Consider the following 19,150-nt stretch of genomic DNA (forward strand, 5'->3'; position numbering starts at 1 on the left):
TCAAATTGGCTCTTTAGAAAATGAGCAGATTAGGATAGTTTATTTATTACTTTAAATTGTGAAGATACCGTATCTAACAAGTTCCTTACCAACACCCAACATGAGATATATTAGTTCTTTTCCAGTATGAGGCAATTAGAATCTCATCCTTTGGTCACTATTGGGCAGTGTAGGGAATAAGTGGTAGCCAAATGTTGGATTTCATTGGTCATCCTGGAAATGAAATCCACCCCCCCACACACACACACTTTTAACCCCAGTTAGCACTTCCTCTGCTACCCCAATGCAAAGCCAGCACTTAGTCTATCTTGTATCTCCTTCATGCCAGAGCGAAGTTTAGCTTTCGGCTCACTGAGACCCCTCAAGGCAGAATCCACCACCAACCGGTCTCGAAGACACCTGAGGAAGCAGCCCGACTCTCTGGACTCTGTGGACTCCTCGGTTTCTTCTCCCTCCCTCTCTCCTTCCTCTTCCTCCTCCTGCTTACCTCACGTAACTCGGAAACGATTCCAGATCTACTCCAAGTCGCCTTTCTACCGGGCAGCTCCCTCTGGGGGTGCCACAACGCCCGAGCGATCCCCGGGGCACCTGAAAGGCCTGGACGACAGGCCGCAGTTCACCACCAGGGGGACTTTCAATCCCGAGAAGGGCAAGCAGAAACTGAAGAATGTGAAAAACTCTCCCCCCAAAGCCAAAGAGCCTCCCGAGGGGGCTGCCGGGACAGGCCGGAAGAGGCATCCCGACGCTGCTGATTGCAACAGCCCCCAGCAGCTGGTGCTGCTCGGGAACAATGAGTTCATGGTGTGAGCCGGTCAGCGGCAGCCGAGCGAGAACATCTGACTGTCTCCCCTCCACTTTGACGCCACCGCCACTGCCTCCGCTGTAGACCAGCTCCTCGTCACCCACATCGGCTTGTCCTCCCTCATTGCTTGGGACGCCAGCATTGCCTCGCCGGTGCTGTAGAGAGGAGGCTGCACTCCAGACGAAAGCCTACGGCGGGAGGTGCCACCAAGGCCTCAGTTGCCTTTGGCTTCTGGATCTGGGAACCTTCCCGAGCTGTTGGATTGGGGATTTGGGCAAGGATGCCTGCCATTTCTTGATTCACCAGGGGCCATTGTTGTGGGCCAGGGAATGCTCTGGCTGGGGAAGGACACCACAGAGGGCAGTCGAGAGTCCAGAGAGCTGCTCTTGGCCATCATTGTCAAAGCTGCTGACTTTGGGGTGGGGAGGACGTTTCTTTTTGCACTGGGATGTACGCATGGACCTCCACAGAAGAAACCACAGCAAAGAGGAGACCATTCCCTTTGTTCCGAGCTATTTATAACGCAGTCTGTAGTGTTGACCGATATTACAAAAAATGCTCGTTTTCCATTCAAGCACTTCTCAGACCCGCCGCCAGGCGCGAGCCTGTCGTGGCAGAGTTTTTGTTGGGGTTTTTTGTCCAGGGCTGTCCGTTGTTGTTCCATTTAGCTTTAGTTGTCGACAGCGTCCGACTCACCGATGCCTGTTTTGATTCCAGGTAGGTCAAAGCCAAATTATTAGTGCTGAATTTTTTCAGTAGCCATAACCGTGACAAGTGTCCTGTGAGTGTCAAGACATGCACAGGATAAGATGCTGGGGAAGGGGGAGAGGCAAGTGCGTCTTTCAGAATATTAGCACCCTCGGCCTTCCTGACTGCGCCCCAGACGTGCCGGGCTGCTGCCTGGGCCAAAGGCAGCGGGACAGACCGAGAAAAATGTCTCTCCACTTGATTCCAGTCAAGAAGAAGATTGTCCAAGTATGGAGAAGCGATAACTAAGGCTGCTGTCCAGAATCAGTCTGTTTACCAATGTGATCGAGCTTTTCTTTCTGAACGTCAGTATTAAACAAAGGAGGAAAAAAAAACAAAACAGAGACTACTTGAAGCGCTTTGTTAGTATTATGGTTACTGAAGTTCGATGTAAATAAAACTTTTTTGTTTTGGTTTTCATTTTTTTTTTAATTCGCCCCCACCCCCACCAGCAAAGTGGGACATGGAAGCCAGGAAGGTGAAAGGGTAGTTTGAGGGGCAGGGATAGTAGATGTTTGACCAGAGGACTTCACACTACAGAATAGGTCAAGGTCATTATATCTCACCACTCGGGTGCCATAAGGCAACTTTGCCGGCCACTTGGAGCATTTAGGACTTCATTACTGGGGTTAAATAGTTTTGAAAGTGGCTTGTGGGAAACCCTACTCCCTCCCTTGTTAGCTTTGGCAATAAGAAATATATTGGGGAGGGGGGAAGCAGAGCCAGTGGGCATCCACCCCTTTGAAGCCCTCTTTTCAGGGCATCTGCTAACACCGTCGTCATGGGTGGGCCACATAAGATAAGAGTCAGGAGCAGGGCACTGTTGGTCAGGGTGTGATTTTGCTGATTCGGCCATTTTGTTTGGAGCCGCCCGTACAAATGTAGCTGCTGTTTTTAAAAAAATGTTTATACTTTTGTTTGAGATCTGAACGTGAAGCAACTGAAGTATCACAGATCATCATAAAACCCTTTGATGTCCTTTGCAACCAGTTTGCTCCTGGAGTTACAGTACTGTCACGCAGAACTTATGTTCAGTTTTCTGTGGTGGCTGGCTGAGAATAAGCCGGGAATCCGTGGTTCAAAGGTGCTACGAAGTTTGAGTAGTCCTTCAGACTCAGTCAGAGGAGCTTGTGGACCATCAGTGATAGTCTGGATGCCACTAGATCCTAGGTTTCAGTAATTGGGGGCATCACGAAGGCCCGCACAGGGGGGTCACCATGTTTCACTATGTTTTCATGAGTGAAAAAAGTAACACGGTAAAAGAAAGCTGAGCGCACTCAGCAGATGGGTGGCTGCTTTTGGACAGCACAGCAGGCAGTATACCTTTACAGAATGCAAACCATAGAGGTTTGCAGTTGGAGATGCGGCTGTGAAAGAAGCCTGGCTTGTTAGAGAGGTGTTTCAGCTGCAAATCGAGGACTGCCCCATGAGAGAAATCTGGAACCCTGGGCCCCTTGCTTTGGCTTTGCTGTCTTTTCAAGGCGCTGGCCAGGGCCAGTACACTGTCCAAGTGGCTGCTGAGGGCACCAACACAGGAGGGGGTGCCAAAGGAATGGTGTGCCCGTCATCCCCTCCAGCACCTTCTCCACTGCTGCTAGGTGCTTCCTCCCCACCCCCTCAGAGCCTGCTGCTTGCCCAGGATTTCAGGCCAGCCGGCTTGAGCCAGCCCTGGGTACTGTTGTCTTCACACAGTGGCATAGAGGTCTTCTTTACTCAGAGGTGAATTTTCCCAGAAGCACCTCTACAGATGGATGTCATCCTTTGTTCCTCCTCCCTCCCCACCACTGCAGAGTTTTCCAGCATGCTGCTGTTGGCTTTGGGAGGTTTTTTGTTCCCTGGCAGTTCAGAAGATTCAGAAGAGGGAGATAGGGAGCACCCCGTGCCTAACCATCCCAGGTCTGCCCATACAAACCCAACAAGGAGCCCTGGTGTCTCCAAAGCACCACGTTTCCATCTGGTGTCCTGCGCAATGAAGCGGTGTGCTTTGCCCTAACAACGACGGAGGGCTCAGATGGAGGATGGGCTGAAACTGAGCAGTGATTCCAATCCAATGGGAGAGAAGGTCTCGCTTAGACCCAGTCTGAGCTTGAAAGATGGACCCCTCCCCTCTGCAATGCAGGCTAGTTGCAGGTTAAGATGTGGTCCCCCCAGGCAAGAGAACGAGGTTGCAGAAGAGGTAGCCTGGCTTGCTGGCAGACCCCAACTTTGCATGTTGCATCCACTGTCTGCCAGTGGGAGACCAGCGAAAAGAGAGACGTTCTGCCCTTTTTGCTGGCTTTGGCTGGTTTCCTGTTTGCAGGGGAGCAATCCAAAATGCAGATCTCTGCCCGCACCTCCCAAGTGCCACAGCCTGCTCTGCCATCTCGTTCTCCTGCAGGCCTGAATCTGGCATAAGTTGGATCTCATCACACGCACAGAGCCCACTCCAAGTTGCATAACCTGCTTCAGATGGGCCAGTTCTCATTAGCTCCAGCGGCGTTTGGCAAGGACACAGAGATGCCATTCTCGGGAAAGCCCGCAATGAACCCTGACCTCCTGTACTCCACAAAGAGTCTTCGGTCAGTTTCTGTGCTGGGAGAAGTGAGCTTTGCATACACTCCTAGGGACTTGTCCCCCTTTTCTTCTAGCGCAAAGCCCTTTAGCCAGCATCTGCTTAAGGGAAGAGGAGGGACCAGTGTACTTTGCAAGGCTTTTTTGTAGCAGGAACTCCTTTGCATATTAGGCCACACACCCCTGATATAGCCAATCTTCCTGGAGCTTACAGGGCTCTTATTCCAGGGCCTACTGTAAGCTCTAGGAGGATTGGCTACATCAGAAGGGTGTGGCCTAATATACAAAGGTGCTCCTGCTTCAAAAAAAAGCCCTGGAGGGTGGGTCCAGCCTGAGCTTTTGGTTCTTGAACCATTTTGAACACAGGCAGCAGGAAGGAAAGAGTCGTTTCAGTTCCATTCCCCACCCACATTTCTGCCTGACGCCTGTCTTCCAAACACTCCCTTCATTCTCCTCCCTCCGCAACCCCCACCTGTTCCAGCCCCCTGCAAGCGTTCCGGGAGGGGAGGGTCTCGGACCTCTTCCGCTCACTGTATTAAATGAATGTACTTACCGCTGGGGAAAGGACATTTTGGCTGCATATAATTATTTTTAATGGGAATTTTTAAAAAGTAATTTATAAGTAGAATACTGAGTGTACATTTTCAAAGCAGACCTATGTATTGTAAAAGGATATATTGTCCTGTGTCATAACTCTAGGAATTTTACCTGTTAAGAGAAGAACTCTATAAAAAAATGTTTTATTTTGCTCACCAAGCCAGGAGGTGTGCCATTAGCACAGTTGGCCAGCAAACTTGTAATTTTGTGTCTGGAAGGGGGGGGGGGGTTCTTCTTTTTTTCTTCCCTTTTTTTTAAAGAAAACATTAATGTCGGGTTCTTTTTCCCTTTTTCTGGATCAAGGCCGTCATATTTAAAGTGCAATTTGTGTAATATTTCGTAAATATAATACTATATGGCTGTATAAAAAAAACCACCCTTTATGAGCAAATAACCCCTAGCTTATTAAAGAACAAAGCAATGGAAAAAAATGGTTGCTAGTGGCAGATGTATTCCGTACTTGGTGATGTTCAGAGTTGCCTATCTGGGCCAAGATTCGGGGGGCGGGGGGGGGGGAGGCAGGAATACAGATACCAGGAGCATCTGAACATCATCCTGTGTCACATGAGCAAAAATGTTATTTGTCCTCTATGGAGGAAGGCCTGATCTACTGTTCAGCCAAACATTCCATCCGGCAGGTCCCTTGGAAAGGGCCTTCCCCTTTCTAGACCCCCGCTGGTCCCTTAATGGTGGATCAGGAGGCATGTTTTTCCTACCTTGTTTCCAGGGGTAGAATTCTAGCAGGAGCTCCTTTGCATATTAGGCCACACCCTGCTGATATAGCCAGTTCTCCAAGAACTTACAAAAAAGAGCCTTGTAAGCTCTTGGAGGATTGGCTACATCAGCGGGGTGTGGCCTAATATGCAAAAGAGCACCTGCTAGAATTCCACCCCTGTGTTGTTTCAAAATGATTGAAACAGTTTTAAAAATCACCATAAATGTGGCCAATAGAGAGTGGTATTGCCTTCTGAAGTCCCGTGAGCTAATCAGCTCAACCATTCTAGGACCATTCAACCCACCCGTTTGTTGCTAGTTTGTAGATGAATTCTTGTAGGACTTCTCAGTTCACCGCTGGCAGGTTATTAACGTGGGGGCAAAAAGCTAAGTTTATTTCACTTTTCCACAGGAGTTTAGAGAGGTGACATAATCCTCTCTTCCATAGCGACAAGAAGACAACAGCAGGAACACAAAACTCAGAGAACGTTGAAGCATCTGTTGAGGTTCTGAGGGCTACTGAGTCGTGTGCCCTCAAAGTGAACTGGCAGTGAATGTCCTTTTGGCTGCAGTACAGGGCAGAAGGTAGCTGGACACAGGTCTGGGACTCTAGGCCCTAGACTGTCTGGGACTCTAGGCAAGGCTACCTTCTGGTGCTCCCAGAAGGCCACGCCCTAGGCAATTGCCTAGTTTGCCTAGGGGCAGGGCCAGCTCTGGCTGGACAAGGAGCTGCTCAGACAGGTGGAGCATCACTTTTCTATCAATCAGGGGAAGCGAATGTGGGGAGCGTGGGACAGAGGCCCTGCTCCCAGCATTCAGTGTAACACATCCAAATCTGGCAGCTCTTTGCTGGATCTTGAAAGGGGGTCCGTTGTGCTGCCTTGCTTTCCACTGGCGAAGAGGAAGCAGAGCCGTAGGACGTTAAATGGAGTCATAACAATCAAAATGGGCAAACGTCCAGTTTATTAAGCAACAATAGCCATCAAGGGGTTCCCCTTTTTTCCTCCCCATCCCCCCATTTTTTTTTTTAAACTTTGAGTTCAAGGGTTCTCCACACCAACTGGACCAGACCTTTCTGTCTTGGTGCAGTCCCCTTTCAGGGTCCTGGAGCTCAGCCTCAGAGGAAAAACACAGGTAACACACCTGAGCATTTTCCAGCACCTTAATGCAAGCGGTGCATCCCGGCTTCTCTTCACGTACTACCTGTGAGGTCTTGAACAATCACAAACGCTCAGTTCCTTTTCCAAGGCAACTGAATTTTTTTTATTATGCCGGGAGGGGCTTGGAATGGCTTGGGTTTCCAGAACTCGCTCGTGGCCCTGTCCTCCCTTCCCTCTTAATGGGAATGGTACAGAGTGATTTCTGGTTAAACTCCAGCCTTCATTTGCATCTAGGGCCTGTGCCTTCAGTGCCCAGACTCCACCCTGGACTATGGCATCGTAGGGAGAGTGCCTTTGTCCAGGTACACAGACTTCCAGCCCTTTCTCAGCCTTGGAATCATGAGTGTGTCTTGAGCAGCTATCCTTTTGCAACTGTAGTGGCAGCTTAGAATTCTTCCGTGTTTAGGTGCCAGCGACTGCAAACCATGTAAATCTTTTCCAGGCTGCATATTACCCGGTGGTCAAGCCATAGGATCAAGGGATAAGAGGGGAACAGGATGGCCTCTCTCCCTCCCTCCACCCCACCCTCCTCCCCGTTCATGGCCTTCAGATCCAGGATTTGAAACCAGGGAGGGGGGGAGTCTTGGAAAGGGGCCGGTCCCTCCAAAGGAGCAGGTCAGTTTTTGAACATGTCGCAGAGCAGTTTTTCCATAGGGGTGTTCCCGATGGTTCTGCGGAAAAAAAGCAGCTCGATCCGGTCCGAAGAAACAAACTTCAAAGCAGGCAAAAGCAACAGGAGCTTCCCGAATCTGGAAGAACGGAGGAGAGGCTCAACGAGGTTGGTTTTAAAATGAGATCATCAGCCTCACTGGATGACGGGGGCGCCCTGTGGAGTTGGGCCAGAGCCCCCATCCAGAATGACCTATGCAGCAGGCTTCTGCCGCAAGAGAACGGTGTTCTGGCTCTCCATCTCCTTTCTCCATTTGATTTTTACCCTCCCCTTCCTCCAAAGCATTTGTTCAGGGTGGTGGACGTGACTCTTGTTTTAGTCTCGCAAGGAGCCCTGTAAGGTAGGCTGGGCTCTGGATCACCAGGTGGGAACTCGGGAAGAAATCCACTGCAAGGCTGCACAAGTGCCATGGGTCAGTTTGGAAGGGTGTCTGCTGGAGGTGGCAGCGTGTGCCTTTCTCGCACTCTGCTTTCTCCTCAGGAGGTTCTGTTCCCCTGGCGGGAGAATGGGGGAAGGATCCTGTGTCTCCAGTTGCGGTGGGGGGGGGGGTGCAGCTTCTTTTGGCCAGTTGGGCCTCAATAGGCGCCCAGCCCTGCTAGCCCCTAATGCCAGTCTTGCTACATCTACAAGGAAGGTATCATGGTTTATACTACTGGTAAAGACCTTGTTTTTCCAGCTATGCTTGGAAAAGAGGCCACTACCCTAACTGGCCAATCCCGTAAAAGGGGAAGGTTTTAAAGAGCCCCATGGCACAGAGTGGTAAAGCTGCAGTACTGCAGTCGGAGCCCTCTGCTCACTACCTGAGTTCGATCCCAGCAGAAGCTGGTTCAGGTAGCCAGCTCCAGGTTGACTCAGCCTTCCATCCTTCCGAGGTTGGTAAAATGAGTACCCAGCTTGTTGGGGGGGAAGTGTAGATGACTGGGGAAGGCAATGGCAAACCACCCCGTAAAAAGTCTGCTGTGAAAACGTGAAAGCAATGTCACCCCAGACTCGAAAACGACTGGTGCTTGCACAGGGGACTACCTTTACCTTTTTTTTTTTTTAAGCGTGGGAAGGGAGAGGGTGTGGGGGAAGCAGGGCTGCAAGTGGGAGGCTAGAGGGAGTATGGGGGGGGGGGGGGCTTTGGTTGCCCTGAAGGCTAAGGGAGGATCCAATTTGCTTTCACATTTCAATTAGCAGGGCTTTTTTGAGCAGGAACACAGTTCCTGCTGGCTTGGCATCGAGGGGTGTGGCCTAATATGCAAATGAGTCCCTGCTGGGCTTTTGCTAGGGAAAAAAATGCCTGCCGATTCGGTCGTACAGGAACAGCGGGGCTGGCATCTGGGGGGCAGAGTCACGTACCTGACGGGCTGGCTGGGGTAATGCATCTGGCTGTGTTGTCCTAGCATCAGCTGGGACTGATCCTGCAAATTCTCCACCTGCTCTGGATCCTTCAGGCCTCGGGTTTCTGCCAAAAGAAGAAGAAGAAAAAGTTTGCCACAAGGAAGTGTGAAGGCGCCAAGCACAGCAAGATCTTTGCCATTTCTGTTTGCTAGCTGACCGGGCAGGCTCCTTCTGCAGTTCCTTGAAGTGGGGCTGGGTGTGCAGAGAAGAGCCCCATGAAGGAGGGACTCACTCCCAAATGCTCTCAGTTGAGAGGGAAGAGAGTGATTCTTTCTTATTGGCTATTAGCCACAGCATATCATTGGAACTCTCTGTCTGGGGCAGTGATGCTCTGTATTCTTGGTGCTTGGGGGGAAGGAGTGGGAGGGCTTCTAGTGTCCTGACCCCACTGATGGACCTCCTGATGGCACCTGGGTTTTTTGGCCACTGTGTTGGAGTGTTGGACTGGATGGGCCACTGGCCTGATCCAACATGGCTTCTCTTATGTTCTTATTCAAATGTGGAATTTGCTGCCGGAGGAAGTAGCGTTGGCCACAGGAATAAACCACTTTAACAATGGATTAGATAGATTAATGGAGGATAACTCTATCAATGGCAATGAGGGGAACTTCCACATTCAGAGGCACAAAGCTTCTGGATCCCAGAGCTAGGAAGCAACCTCAGGGGAAGGCCTCAGCCTCTGTGCCCTGTTGTTGACCCTCCAGAGGAGCCAGCTGGCCACTGTGTGAGGCAGGAGGCTGGACTAGATGGACCACTGCTCTGATCCAGCAGGACTCTTCTTACGTTCACCTGTTTTCCCAAGGAGCAGGACGGGAGAGCTGACCCACCTCTGACCAAAGTAAGAATGCTTGAGGAATCACACTGATCTCATTTCATATAATTACGAACACCAGCGGAGTCAATGCTGATGTATTTTAAAAGGGGGGCAAGTGAAAGGTTTAAATGGGTAGACCTGCTGCTTTGGCTTTATGTCTGTGCCTGTGGCGTAGGAGAGAAGCAAAACCACTAAGATCCTGGAAGGCAGGACCTGGGGCCACTGCATTCGTAGCAGGTCCTCCACTGTCTCAGCTATCTCAGTTCCATAACCGTTGCTAGCTGGGTTGTCTTTGAAGCTGCTTTAGCCAGGTTGCTTCCTCTGCGTGTGTCCTGATTCTGCAGGAACAGTCAAAGCACAGAGCGTGGCCCTGGGTGCAGAATTTAGGGACACTTTGTTGTTTCCGTCTGGAAAACCAACGCAAGTGACCTGGCTTTGTGGCTGCAAAGAGAGATGTCACGTGATGAGTTTGCACGTATTTATATCCCACTTTTCTCCCCACAGCTGGGATACAAAGCGGCCTAGAACGTCACTTCCCCCCCCCACCTCCATTTTTTTTAACATCAACAAACCTATGAGATAGGCCAGGTTGAAAGTTTGCGATGGGCCCAAGGCATCCAGCAAGCTGCCATGGTAGAAGTGAGAATTCGAACCCAGGTCACCTTGGGTCCTAGTCCGCTACTCCTAATCCAGGGGTCCCTAGGCCATGGACCAGTACTGGTCTTGGCCTGCTAGCAACCAGGCTGCAGAGCGAGGCAGAGGAGCCGCACCACCCCTTTTGCCCACCTGAGACTCGGGTGGATGAAAGAGACAGCACAGCCTGGGTCCACAGCCTTGGAGCGAGGCAGAGCAGCCCCACCGCCCCTCTCACTCGCCTAGGACTGGGGTAGACGAAAGAGACAGTGCAGCCTTGCTCCGAAGCACCACCTCTTTCATCCGCCCAGGTCACGGGTAGGTGGAAGGGACAGCATGGCAGCAACCTTCGCCTACCCCTCATTTAAAGACTTCCATGGGGGGCAGCCCCAGCACCACCCCACACACCGGTCCATGGAAAAATTGTCTTCCACAAAACTGGTCCCTGGTGCCAAAAAGGTTGGGAGCCACTGCTCTAATCCACTGCATCACACCCTGGGGGGGCCCGGCTTGCTGCAATCTCAACATCTGGGCGCTGAACACAATTTCCAGTGGTTGGAGGCCAGGTAAGGGAACCTGTTCATCCCCCCTCCCTGGCCAGCCAAGCCAGAATGAATGATGCAGAATAGTAAAAAAAAAAAAAAAAAACCTGCAGGATAACTTATATAAAATACTCTTTTGTGATTTGCATAATTCAAGCCTGTTGTCAATCCCCCTTTGTCTTGATGGAGAATTTGGATTTTTCTGCCTACGTGACTCAGCTCTGGCTATGCACAAAGTCTCTAGCACAAAGTCCCTGCCCGCCCCGACACCTCACCTGGTTTGAAGAGCACGATCGCTTTCAAGCAAGCAAATTCAGTCGGGTCCACCGCCAGGGCTTTGTAGCGCCCGATTATTTCCTGCAGGGAGCGGACATCCACACTGGCGGATGCCAACTTGCCATTGAGGGCTGGGGCCAGCTCTGAGACGGAGAGCAGCGGGCAGCTTTCCAAGGGCAGTGACCACTGGATGGTGCAGAGAAGGAAGAGCTCGCTCCAGGCTTCCTCCAGCAAGATCACCTGCAACAAACGGCACAATATGGGGCCCTTACTTAGCACAAACCGCCCCCCTCTTCAGCCAAGTACAGGTAGGCTTGGCCAACATCCTCACCTGGTCTCGGAAGGGCAAGTTTGAGAAGACGGGCAAGTTCTTGGCCCATTTGACAGCCATGAAGAGGAGGCGGGCAGAGGTTTCGTAGACGCTCTCGGGGCTGGCAGCTGGGTACAGGGATGTCTGGGACTCTCCCACCATGCGCTCCGGCTCATTGCTTGTCACATCGATGTTCTCATCTGCTGCAGAGGGAAGAAGAATACCTGGTCCCACTCTTGGCTTGCTCAACATAGAACCAGCCAACTTCAAGGCAAAGCCTGAGTGTTCTGTATCCATTAGGGGGCAGCAGAGGGCAATCATGCATCGAAACCAGGGTTCCTCTGGCTCTGATCAGACTTAATGCAAAACCATGGGTTTGTTTTAACTACCCTTCATTTTCGGCTTGTGGGCACACAAATCCTTCCCTGTTTCCCCCACCTCTCTTGCTAGCTGGTATCCCAGCCAGCACTGCATTGAGGGCGGTGACGTGGAACAAAGGATTCACTTTTGTTTATGCAAAACGACAGTTAAGACTAACTGGAGTTAATCAACCCGCTTCATTTCCAGGTCTGATGTAGCCTGGCCACAGCTCGTCAACTGGCCTGCGTTGGGATGATCCACTCTATCCATTTATTAAACCATAAGTCTCAGGATACTGTCAAACTATTTAGCAACTTTATCAATTCCCAAGCACAGAGTTGCTTTCACTCAGAAGAGACCTGCTGGATCAGAGCAGTGGTCCATCTAGTCCAGCATCCTGTCTCCCACAGTGGACAACCGGTTCCTCTGGAGAGCCAGCAGCAGGGCAGGGGGGCTGTGCCCTTCCCCTCATATTGCCTCCTGGCTCTGGGATTCAGAGGCTTAGTGCCGCTGAATGTGGAGGTTCCCTTCATTCCCCAGGGCTGGTAGCCATTGACAGACTTCTCAGCCATGAATCTCTCTAATCCCCTTTGAAAAGCGTTTACTCCTGCGGCCATCCCTACCTCCTCTGGCAGCAAATTCCACATTTGAATCACTTCCAGTGTAAAGTAGCATTTCCTTTTGTCCGTCCTGAGCCTACTGCCCATGAGTTTGTATAATCTGTGGAGCAAGCCCGTGGGTTTGCAACAGCAGTGCTCTGCATTCTGTGTCACTTGGGAGAAGCGGTCACTGGCAGGGCACAAAAGGTTGTGAAGCCCTCCTTAGGGAGACTCCAGCAGAGGAGTGCCTCCCTCCCTCCCACGCTCTCCACACCACAAACCCCGCCGGAGGGAGCCTCGTCTTTGAGCCGCCTACCGTCTTCGGGTTCCAACTTGGCACAGGTCTCCGCTGTCATCAGGCTGGCCATGAAACGGTGATTACTGGGGGGCGTCGGGGCCCGGGATCTGGAAGCCCCGGTTATGGAGCAGGAGCTGGGGGCTCGGGGGCTCTGCAGAGGAGGGCAGGGTGCAGCGGGCACATCCTGGGTGGTCATCGGGTGCCCCGGCGGCCCATCGGGGTCCAGGGCAGAGGCATCGAGTCGCAACTGTGCAGTGCTTCGGGGCTGGCGTTCATTCTGCACAGCTGGGAGGCAGAATGGGGAGTGGGGGAAGCCGGGAAGATAGCAGACAGCATGAAAAAGAGCCATTTCCTTAGTCTGTCTAAATCACTTTTTGCCTACTCTAGCTGGCAGCAGCTCCCCAGGGTCTCAGAGGAAGGTCTTTCCCATCACCTATTGCCTGGTCCTTTTCATCTGAGATGTCGGGGATTGAACCTGGGACTTTCAGCATGCCAAGCAAGTGCTCTGCCACTCAGCCAGGGGCACAGCTCAGCACAGATCTACACACATGAAGCTGCCTTATACTGCATCAGGCCCTTGGTCCATCAAGGTCAGTATTGTCTATTCAGACTGGCAGCAGCTTTCCAGTCTTTCCCATCACCTTCTACCTGATCCTTTTAACTGGAGATACCAGGAACTGAATCTGGAACCTTCTACCTGCCAAGCAGATGCTCTGCCACTGAGCCAGATCAAGATCTGTCCCATCACCGACTGCCTGAGCCTTTTAACTGGATATATGCCAGGAATTGAACCTGGAGCCTTCTGCATGCAGAGCAGATGCTCCAACGTTGAGCCCCTTTGCCTGCCTGCCACTGCCAGCAATTTCTTCCTCAGATACTTGGTCATCCTGCATTCTTCATAACGTCCTCTGGCTTCTTCCTAATCAATGCTGTCAGAGGGAGAAGTGAGAAGAAGAAAGATATACTTTTCCATGCCAGTTCCAAATCAGGCTGTGAATGATCCGTGTTCCACAGAGAAGCCTCGTCTGAAGTGAGACTGAGGCGTTATAACATTCATTGGCATTTGTACAGCGCTTTCCACATTCAAAGCCCTTCACGTACAGTATAATATCATGGTCAAACAGTCCTGTAAGGTAGGTCCATGAATGACATTTTCACCAGCCTCTGCATTTGAGAAAGGTTGCCAACCTCCAGGTGGTGCCTGGAGATCTCCCAGAATTTCAACTGGTCTCTGGACTACAGAGATGAAGACTGCAGATTTATACCCTGCCCTTTCTCTGAATCAGAGACTCAGAGCAGCTTACAATCTCCTAGAACTTCTCCCCTCACAACAGACACCCTGTGAGGTAGGTGGGGCTGAGAGAGCTCTCACAGCAGCTTCCCTTTCAAGGACAACTCCTGCTAGAGCTACGGTTGTAGCTCTCCATGTTCCTTAATTCTAGTAAACAAAGCAGGAGCACCCTCATAACTGAAGCTTTTGAAGAGAGCCAACGTGGCAGTTAAGAGTGGCAGATTCTAATCTGGCGAACTGGTTTTGAGTTCCCAGTTCTCCACATGCAGCCAGCTGGGTGATCTTGGATTGGTCACAGTTCTCAAAAGAGCTCTCTCAATCCCACCTGCCTCACAGGGTGTCTGTTGTGGGGATAGGAAAGGAAGAAGAAGACGACGACATTAGATTTATATTCTGCCCTCCACTCAGAGTATCAGAGTAGTTCACAATCTCCTTTATCTCCCTCCCCCACAACAGACACCCTGTGAGGTGGGTGGGGCTGAGAGAGCTCTCCCAGAAGCTGCCCTTTCAACGACAACCTCTGCCAGAGCTATGGCTGACCCAAGGCCATGCCAGCAGGTGCAAGTGGAGGAGTGGGGGAATCAAACCCAGTTCTCCCAGATAAGAGTCCGCACACTTAACCACCACACCAAACTGGCTCTAGATCAGTTCCCCTGACGCTGATGGCAGCTGTGGGGGGTGGACTCCGTGTCTCTACACCTTGCTGTGGTCTCTCTCCTTCCCAACCCCCACCTCCCCTGAGCTCCACCCCCAAATCTCCACAAATTTTCCAATCTGAAAGCCTCCCCCGCCCAGCATTTGGTCTGCGCTCACCGTCTTTGTTCATCCCAGTTTGGAGGCATTTCTTCAGCCGACAGGCTTGGCATTGGTTCCTGTGCACTTTGTCCACTGGGCACAACCCTGTGCCAGCCTGGCATCTGTCAAGGGAACAACCAGCACACGAGTCATTCTGCGGAGGTGGCATCTGCCAGCAAGGGCAGTTCCTGGACCCTTTCAGCTCCCTCTGTGCTAGGCAGGGGCTGAATTTTGTTTGAACACAATCCACATCATCCCTTGACTACCAGGATCCTCAACACAGTGCCCTCGGGGTTCCATGGCATTTGGTGGTTGCACCCATCCTGTGTCAATGCCAAATATGACCATAAACCTTGGGAAGATTGGGGACCCCCGTTTACTAGGACCAACCCAATGGCATACACTAATGGGCAGGATTTCAAGTTCTCCAGAACTCTTCATCAGAGCAGAGGTTACAAAATCAAGAAAAGCAGATTTCAAGCCAAATTTTATATCGTGGTGGCTAAATAAAACCAGCTTTTTGGTGGATTTGCTGATTGGTAAAGAAGGTAGGAGCCCCGTGGCGCAGAGTGGTAAGCTGCAGTATTGCAGTCCAAGCTCTGCTCACGACTTGAGTTCGATCTCGGCAGAAGCTGGGTTCAGGTAGCTGGCTCAAGGTTGACTCAGCTGGTAAAATGAGTACCTAGCTTGCTGGGGGTAAAGGGTAGGTGACTGCAGAAGGCAATGGCAAACTGCCCCATAAAAAGTCTACCATGAAAACATCGTGATGTAGCGTCACCCCAGAGTCAGAAATGACTGGTGCTTGCACAGGGGACTACCTTTTTAAAGAAGAATCAGCTTTTGAGTGGCTGAAGGCCACTCGTCAAAGCAAAAGGTAATTGAGCAAACTCCATAGTAACAACAAAACAAGACCCAGTCTCTAATCTCCCTCTTTAATCACTGAGACTCAAGTCCCTTTTCCCGAGGAAATTTCCTTTGGAAATCAAATCAACATTCCATCTCCGAGGTTCACTTGCCTCCTGGGCCACAAAGAGGCAGCAAGCACAGAGCCAAACTGGTGGAGGGAGCAGAAGTCTTCCCAATGTGGTTGGTGGAGGAATCTGGCCGTCATATTCTCCGGTCCACCCCTTCCTCCAAGGATCTCAGACAACCTCCCCTTCAGATTTCCAGCCTCCAGGTAGGGTCTTGTCATTCTCCCAGAATGAGAACTGATCTTCAGACTACAGAGATCAATTTCCCTGGAGGGCCAGCTGTATGGGATTATACCCCTTCGAGATCTCTCCTGTCCCCAAACCCTCCCTGGTTCCAACCCCTAATCTTCCAGAATTAACCAACCTGAACTGGGCTGCCCTACCTCCACTCCTCCATATAATCACAACAACCCTGCAAGGTAACTTAGGCTGAGAGTGATTGGCCTCAGGTCACCTAGGGAGCTTCATGGCCAAGTGAAGACTGGAACCCAGGTCTCCCCAGTCCTTCTCTGACCCTTCTCTACCCTGCCAGCTCCGGGAGAGCAAAAGCCACCCAGCAGCCTCCTTCCCCTCCCAAGAAGGCAGCCTCACCTGTAGATGAGCTTCCTGCGGACGCTGCGCTTGAAGAACCCGCTGCAGCCGTTGCAAGCGTAGATGCCATAGTGCTTCCCGCTGCTGGTGTCCCCGCAGACTTTGCACAGGAGCAGAGGGCTCCCTGCTTTGCCAGGGGCCGGGCTGAGCCCTAGGAGGAAAGAGAGAGGCTGGTCAGGGGGGCAGGCAAAGACGGGACTTTGGGCAGTGAGCTCTGGGAAACAGAGAGAGTTTGGTCCACAAATCCAGTCAAGTCTCAGGGCCTGAGTTTGGAGCACAACTCCAGTTCATGGTGGGGATGGGGGAGGGGTGCAAAAAGAAAGAGGAGGAGGAGATTGGATTTATACTTCACCCTTCACTATGTGCATTCAAAGTATCCATTATGACAGGGGTCCCCAACCCCTGGGCCGTGGACTGGTACTGGTCCGTGACCTGTTAGCAACTGGGCCGTGAGAAGGAGGAGGAGGAAGGAGAAGAAGAAAAGAAGACGACGACATTGGATTTATATCCCGCCCTCCACTCCGAAGAGTCTCAGAGCGGCTCACAATTTCCTTTATCTTCCTCCCCCACAACAGACACCCTGTGAGGTGGGTGGGGCTGAGAGGGCTCTCACAGCAGCTGCCCTTTCAAGGACAACCTCTGCCAGAGCTATGGCTGACCCAAGGCCATTCCAGCAGCTGCAAGCGGAGGAGTGGGGAATCAAACTTGGTTCTTCCAGATAAGAGTCTGTTCACCACACCACTCCAAAATAAAGTGCACAATGGTATCATCCCAAAACCATGCCCGACCCCGGTCCGTGGAAAAATTGTCTTCCACAAAACTGATCCCTGGTGCCAAAAAGGTTGGGGGCCACTGCATTACGATCTAAAGGGGGTGGCCTCTAAGACCACTGCTTCCAAAATCTAAAGCAACCTGACTCCACTACTGCTACTGGCCAAGGAGCTGTTCCAGAGGTCTCCCTTGCAGTGTGCCTTGGGATGTGCTGTCCACCTGTTGAAACCCTTATCTGCTTATTTACTTCATTTGTAGTCTGCCTTTCCCCCCACTAAGAACCCAAAGCAACTTCACGGCATTCTCCTGTCTTCCGTTTTATCTTCACAACGACCCTGTGAGGTAGGTGAAGTTGACACAGTGCAACTGGCCCAAAGTGTCCCAGCAAGCTTCCATGGCAGAGCGGGGATTTGAACCTAGGTCTCCTAGATAGCAGTCTGATGCTCTTACACCATGCTGGTCAAGGCCTTGATTGGAGACCACCACTCCTTCATGACTTCCAGGAAGGAAGGTGAGATGCAGTAAAATAATAAAATGGAAAATGTCAATTGCAAGTATCCTAGCTGTCTATGCAATGGGTGTCTGTCCTGCCTTAAGATGCATGTGTATTTTGCACCTTCCGTTGTCTTTAAAAGTACCCTCTAAGGCTGCTATCCTAAGGACAGTTTCCTGGGAGTAAGCCCCACTGAATAAAATGGATCTTACTCCTGATCTGCTTCAATTCCCCCCCTAACTTTACCTGGGGACAGCCTGCTGGATCAAAGTGAGTTTCAATTTGGGAAAGCTGATGTTGGAATAAAAGTCTATCCACCTTGAAGGTGTCATTGGACCCCTATTTTATTTTGCTGCTACAGATGAACATGGCTACCCGTCTGGATCTTTGCATGCAAAGATTCCAAATCTGATCTGATGCTTCTTTTGTTTGACTGTTCAATTTAAAACAAAACCCTCCGTTTCGTTCCTGCACCAACTGGCTGCTTCAACTTCGTGAGCATCGTCAAGGAATAGAGGCAAAAGGACAGATCTGTGCACTGTTCTTTCGGAAACAGCAACATTGACTTTTGAGGCTTCGAGGGACCCCTTCAGTGGATTTCGTCAGGTTTGGGCAGCATCTTTCAGGTGAATATTAAGTACCATCTTCTGCATTCCTTTTCAGTTGCATGTCTTGTGTGAATTTTACGCTACTCTCCTCACTCTTCAGTGGTTCAGGATTGGCAATTTGGGGGACACCTCGACACGGGTTACTGCAACGGACTTTGGTACTTGGGCTGCTGGGTGACTCCCTCCGTATTTTGGTACATCCCAAAGCTCTGCCAAGATGCCTTCTTAGCTCCGTTGGGGCAACAAAGGGCAGGAGGACACCCTTCACCTGCTCTAGGGCCTCCTCTACATCCCACGAGGACATCCACAGTCGCCTTCTACTCTCTTGGGCCCTGGTATTCTGGCTGACTGTAGCTGTGTCCCAAGAGGGTGGCAGGCAGGAAAGAGGGAAGTCTGGTCCCAAGTGCCACTTACCTGGCTGGCCACCCTCCATCGCTTGGCTGCTCACGGACTCAGCAGGGGAGGTCGTCATGCTGAGCGCTGGATCCTGGAGGCAAAATAGTTTGGTCCTCTGGGGTCTGCAGCTGCTTCCTTTGCTTCGGCCTCCTCCTCAGACCTCGGGACAAGAAAGTGCCCAGATGGCGGCTGGTCTCTTGGGCAAGGTCCTGGAATCCCTGAAACCCAGGCCCTTTGCGGGCAAAGCGTCCTGCTGTGAGCCTCCCGGCTGTCCTTCGAGACTATGGAGCACCCTGCTTGTCCCCAAGAGTCTCTGATGCCTTCTGTGCCCCGTGAGGATCTCTGCTCTTCAAGGCTCCCCCGGCGCAGCAGGGAAGATTAGCCCTTCCTGCCGTGTAAGCAGATGCCTCTCTGTCATCCTCTTTAATCTTTAGCCTCTCTGCGAAGGTGGAAGCACCAGCCACCCGGTGAAGGACCGACAGGGTGCCAAGCCCTGGACGGGGCCCGAATGCGTAACCCAAATCCCACTGAGACCAAATCCGTCGCCACCTTTTGAATGCGGCAGCCGGACAATAGGGCCATCTTCTGCTTTCTCATTGCTCCGATCCAGGAGGATGCTTTGAGCGAAGTTGTTCCACCATGCGCTGGGATGGCAGAGATTGGGGCTGCCGTCTTCTCGAGACATCTGAGCTCCCCCGGCCTTCGATCCTAATGTGCACCCAGCCATCAACTTTTCCTCCCCGCCTGAGACGCGATAGCCAACGTTTTGGGAAAGGGGG

General features: G+C 51.6%; 2 protein-coding genes across 12 annotated transcripts in view; one reads left to right on the top strand and one right to left on the bottom strand.

Annotated features, from left to right (window-relative positions):
* Positions 1–1,964, top strand: part of MYO9A (myosin IXA) — a 215,298-nt gene extending 213,334 nt beyond the window's left edge. For all 11 annotated transcript variants that reach the window (XM_060260402.1, XM_060260406.1, XM_060260403.1 and 8 more), the window contains one exon: positions 329–1,964. In XM_060260402.1, coding sequence (XP_060116385.1) covers positions 329–807 — 479 coding nt within the window. In that variant the 3' untranslated portion in view covers positions 808–1,964. The remainder of the gene's footprint in view (positions 1–328) is intronic.
* A 5,197-nt stretch (positions 1,965–7,161) lies between these two features.
* On the bottom strand, positions 7,162–18,447 carry NR2E3 (nuclear receptor subfamily 2 group E member 3). Its single transcript, XM_060259973.1, has 8 exons — positions 18,009–18,447; positions 16,104–16,254; positions 14,560–14,663; positions 12,474–12,740; positions 11,220–11,401; positions 10,888–11,128; positions 8,582–8,687; positions 7,162–7,319 (listed from the first exon to the last, which is right to left on the bottom strand). Exons 1-8 carry the CDS (start codon positions 18,445–18,447, stop codon positions 7,187–7,189), a joined length of 1,623 nt encoding a protein of 540 aa, XP_060115956.1. The 3' UTR covers positions 7,162–7,186.
* Positions 18,448–19,150: the final 703 nt, after the last annotated feature.

The sequence above is a fragment of the Heteronotia binoei genome, chromosome 19 (assembly GCF_032191835.1).
Source record: "Heteronotia binoei isolate CCM8104 ecotype False Entrance Well chromosome 19, APGP_CSIRO_Hbin_v1, whole genome shotgun sequence".
Lineage (NCBI taxonomy): Eukaryota > Metazoa > Chordata > Lepidosauria > Squamata > Gekkonidae > Heteronotia > Heteronotia binoei.

Excerpts from the sequence above, each read along its gene's own strand:
- NR2E3 (XM_060259973.1), bottom strand. The coding sequence starts at position 18,447 with ATGACGACCTCCCCTGCTGAGTCCGTGAGCAGCCAAGCGATGGAGGGT. Across the intron at positions 16,255-18,008 it reads GAAAAGGAATGCAGAAGATG|GGCTCAGCCCGGCCCCTGGC; the intron begins GTACTTAATATT and ends CTTTCCTCCTAG. Across the intron at positions 12,741-14,559 it reads AACTGGGATGAACAAAGACG|CTGTGCAGAATGAACGCCAG; the intron begins GTGAGCGCAGAC and ends TCTGCCTCCCAG.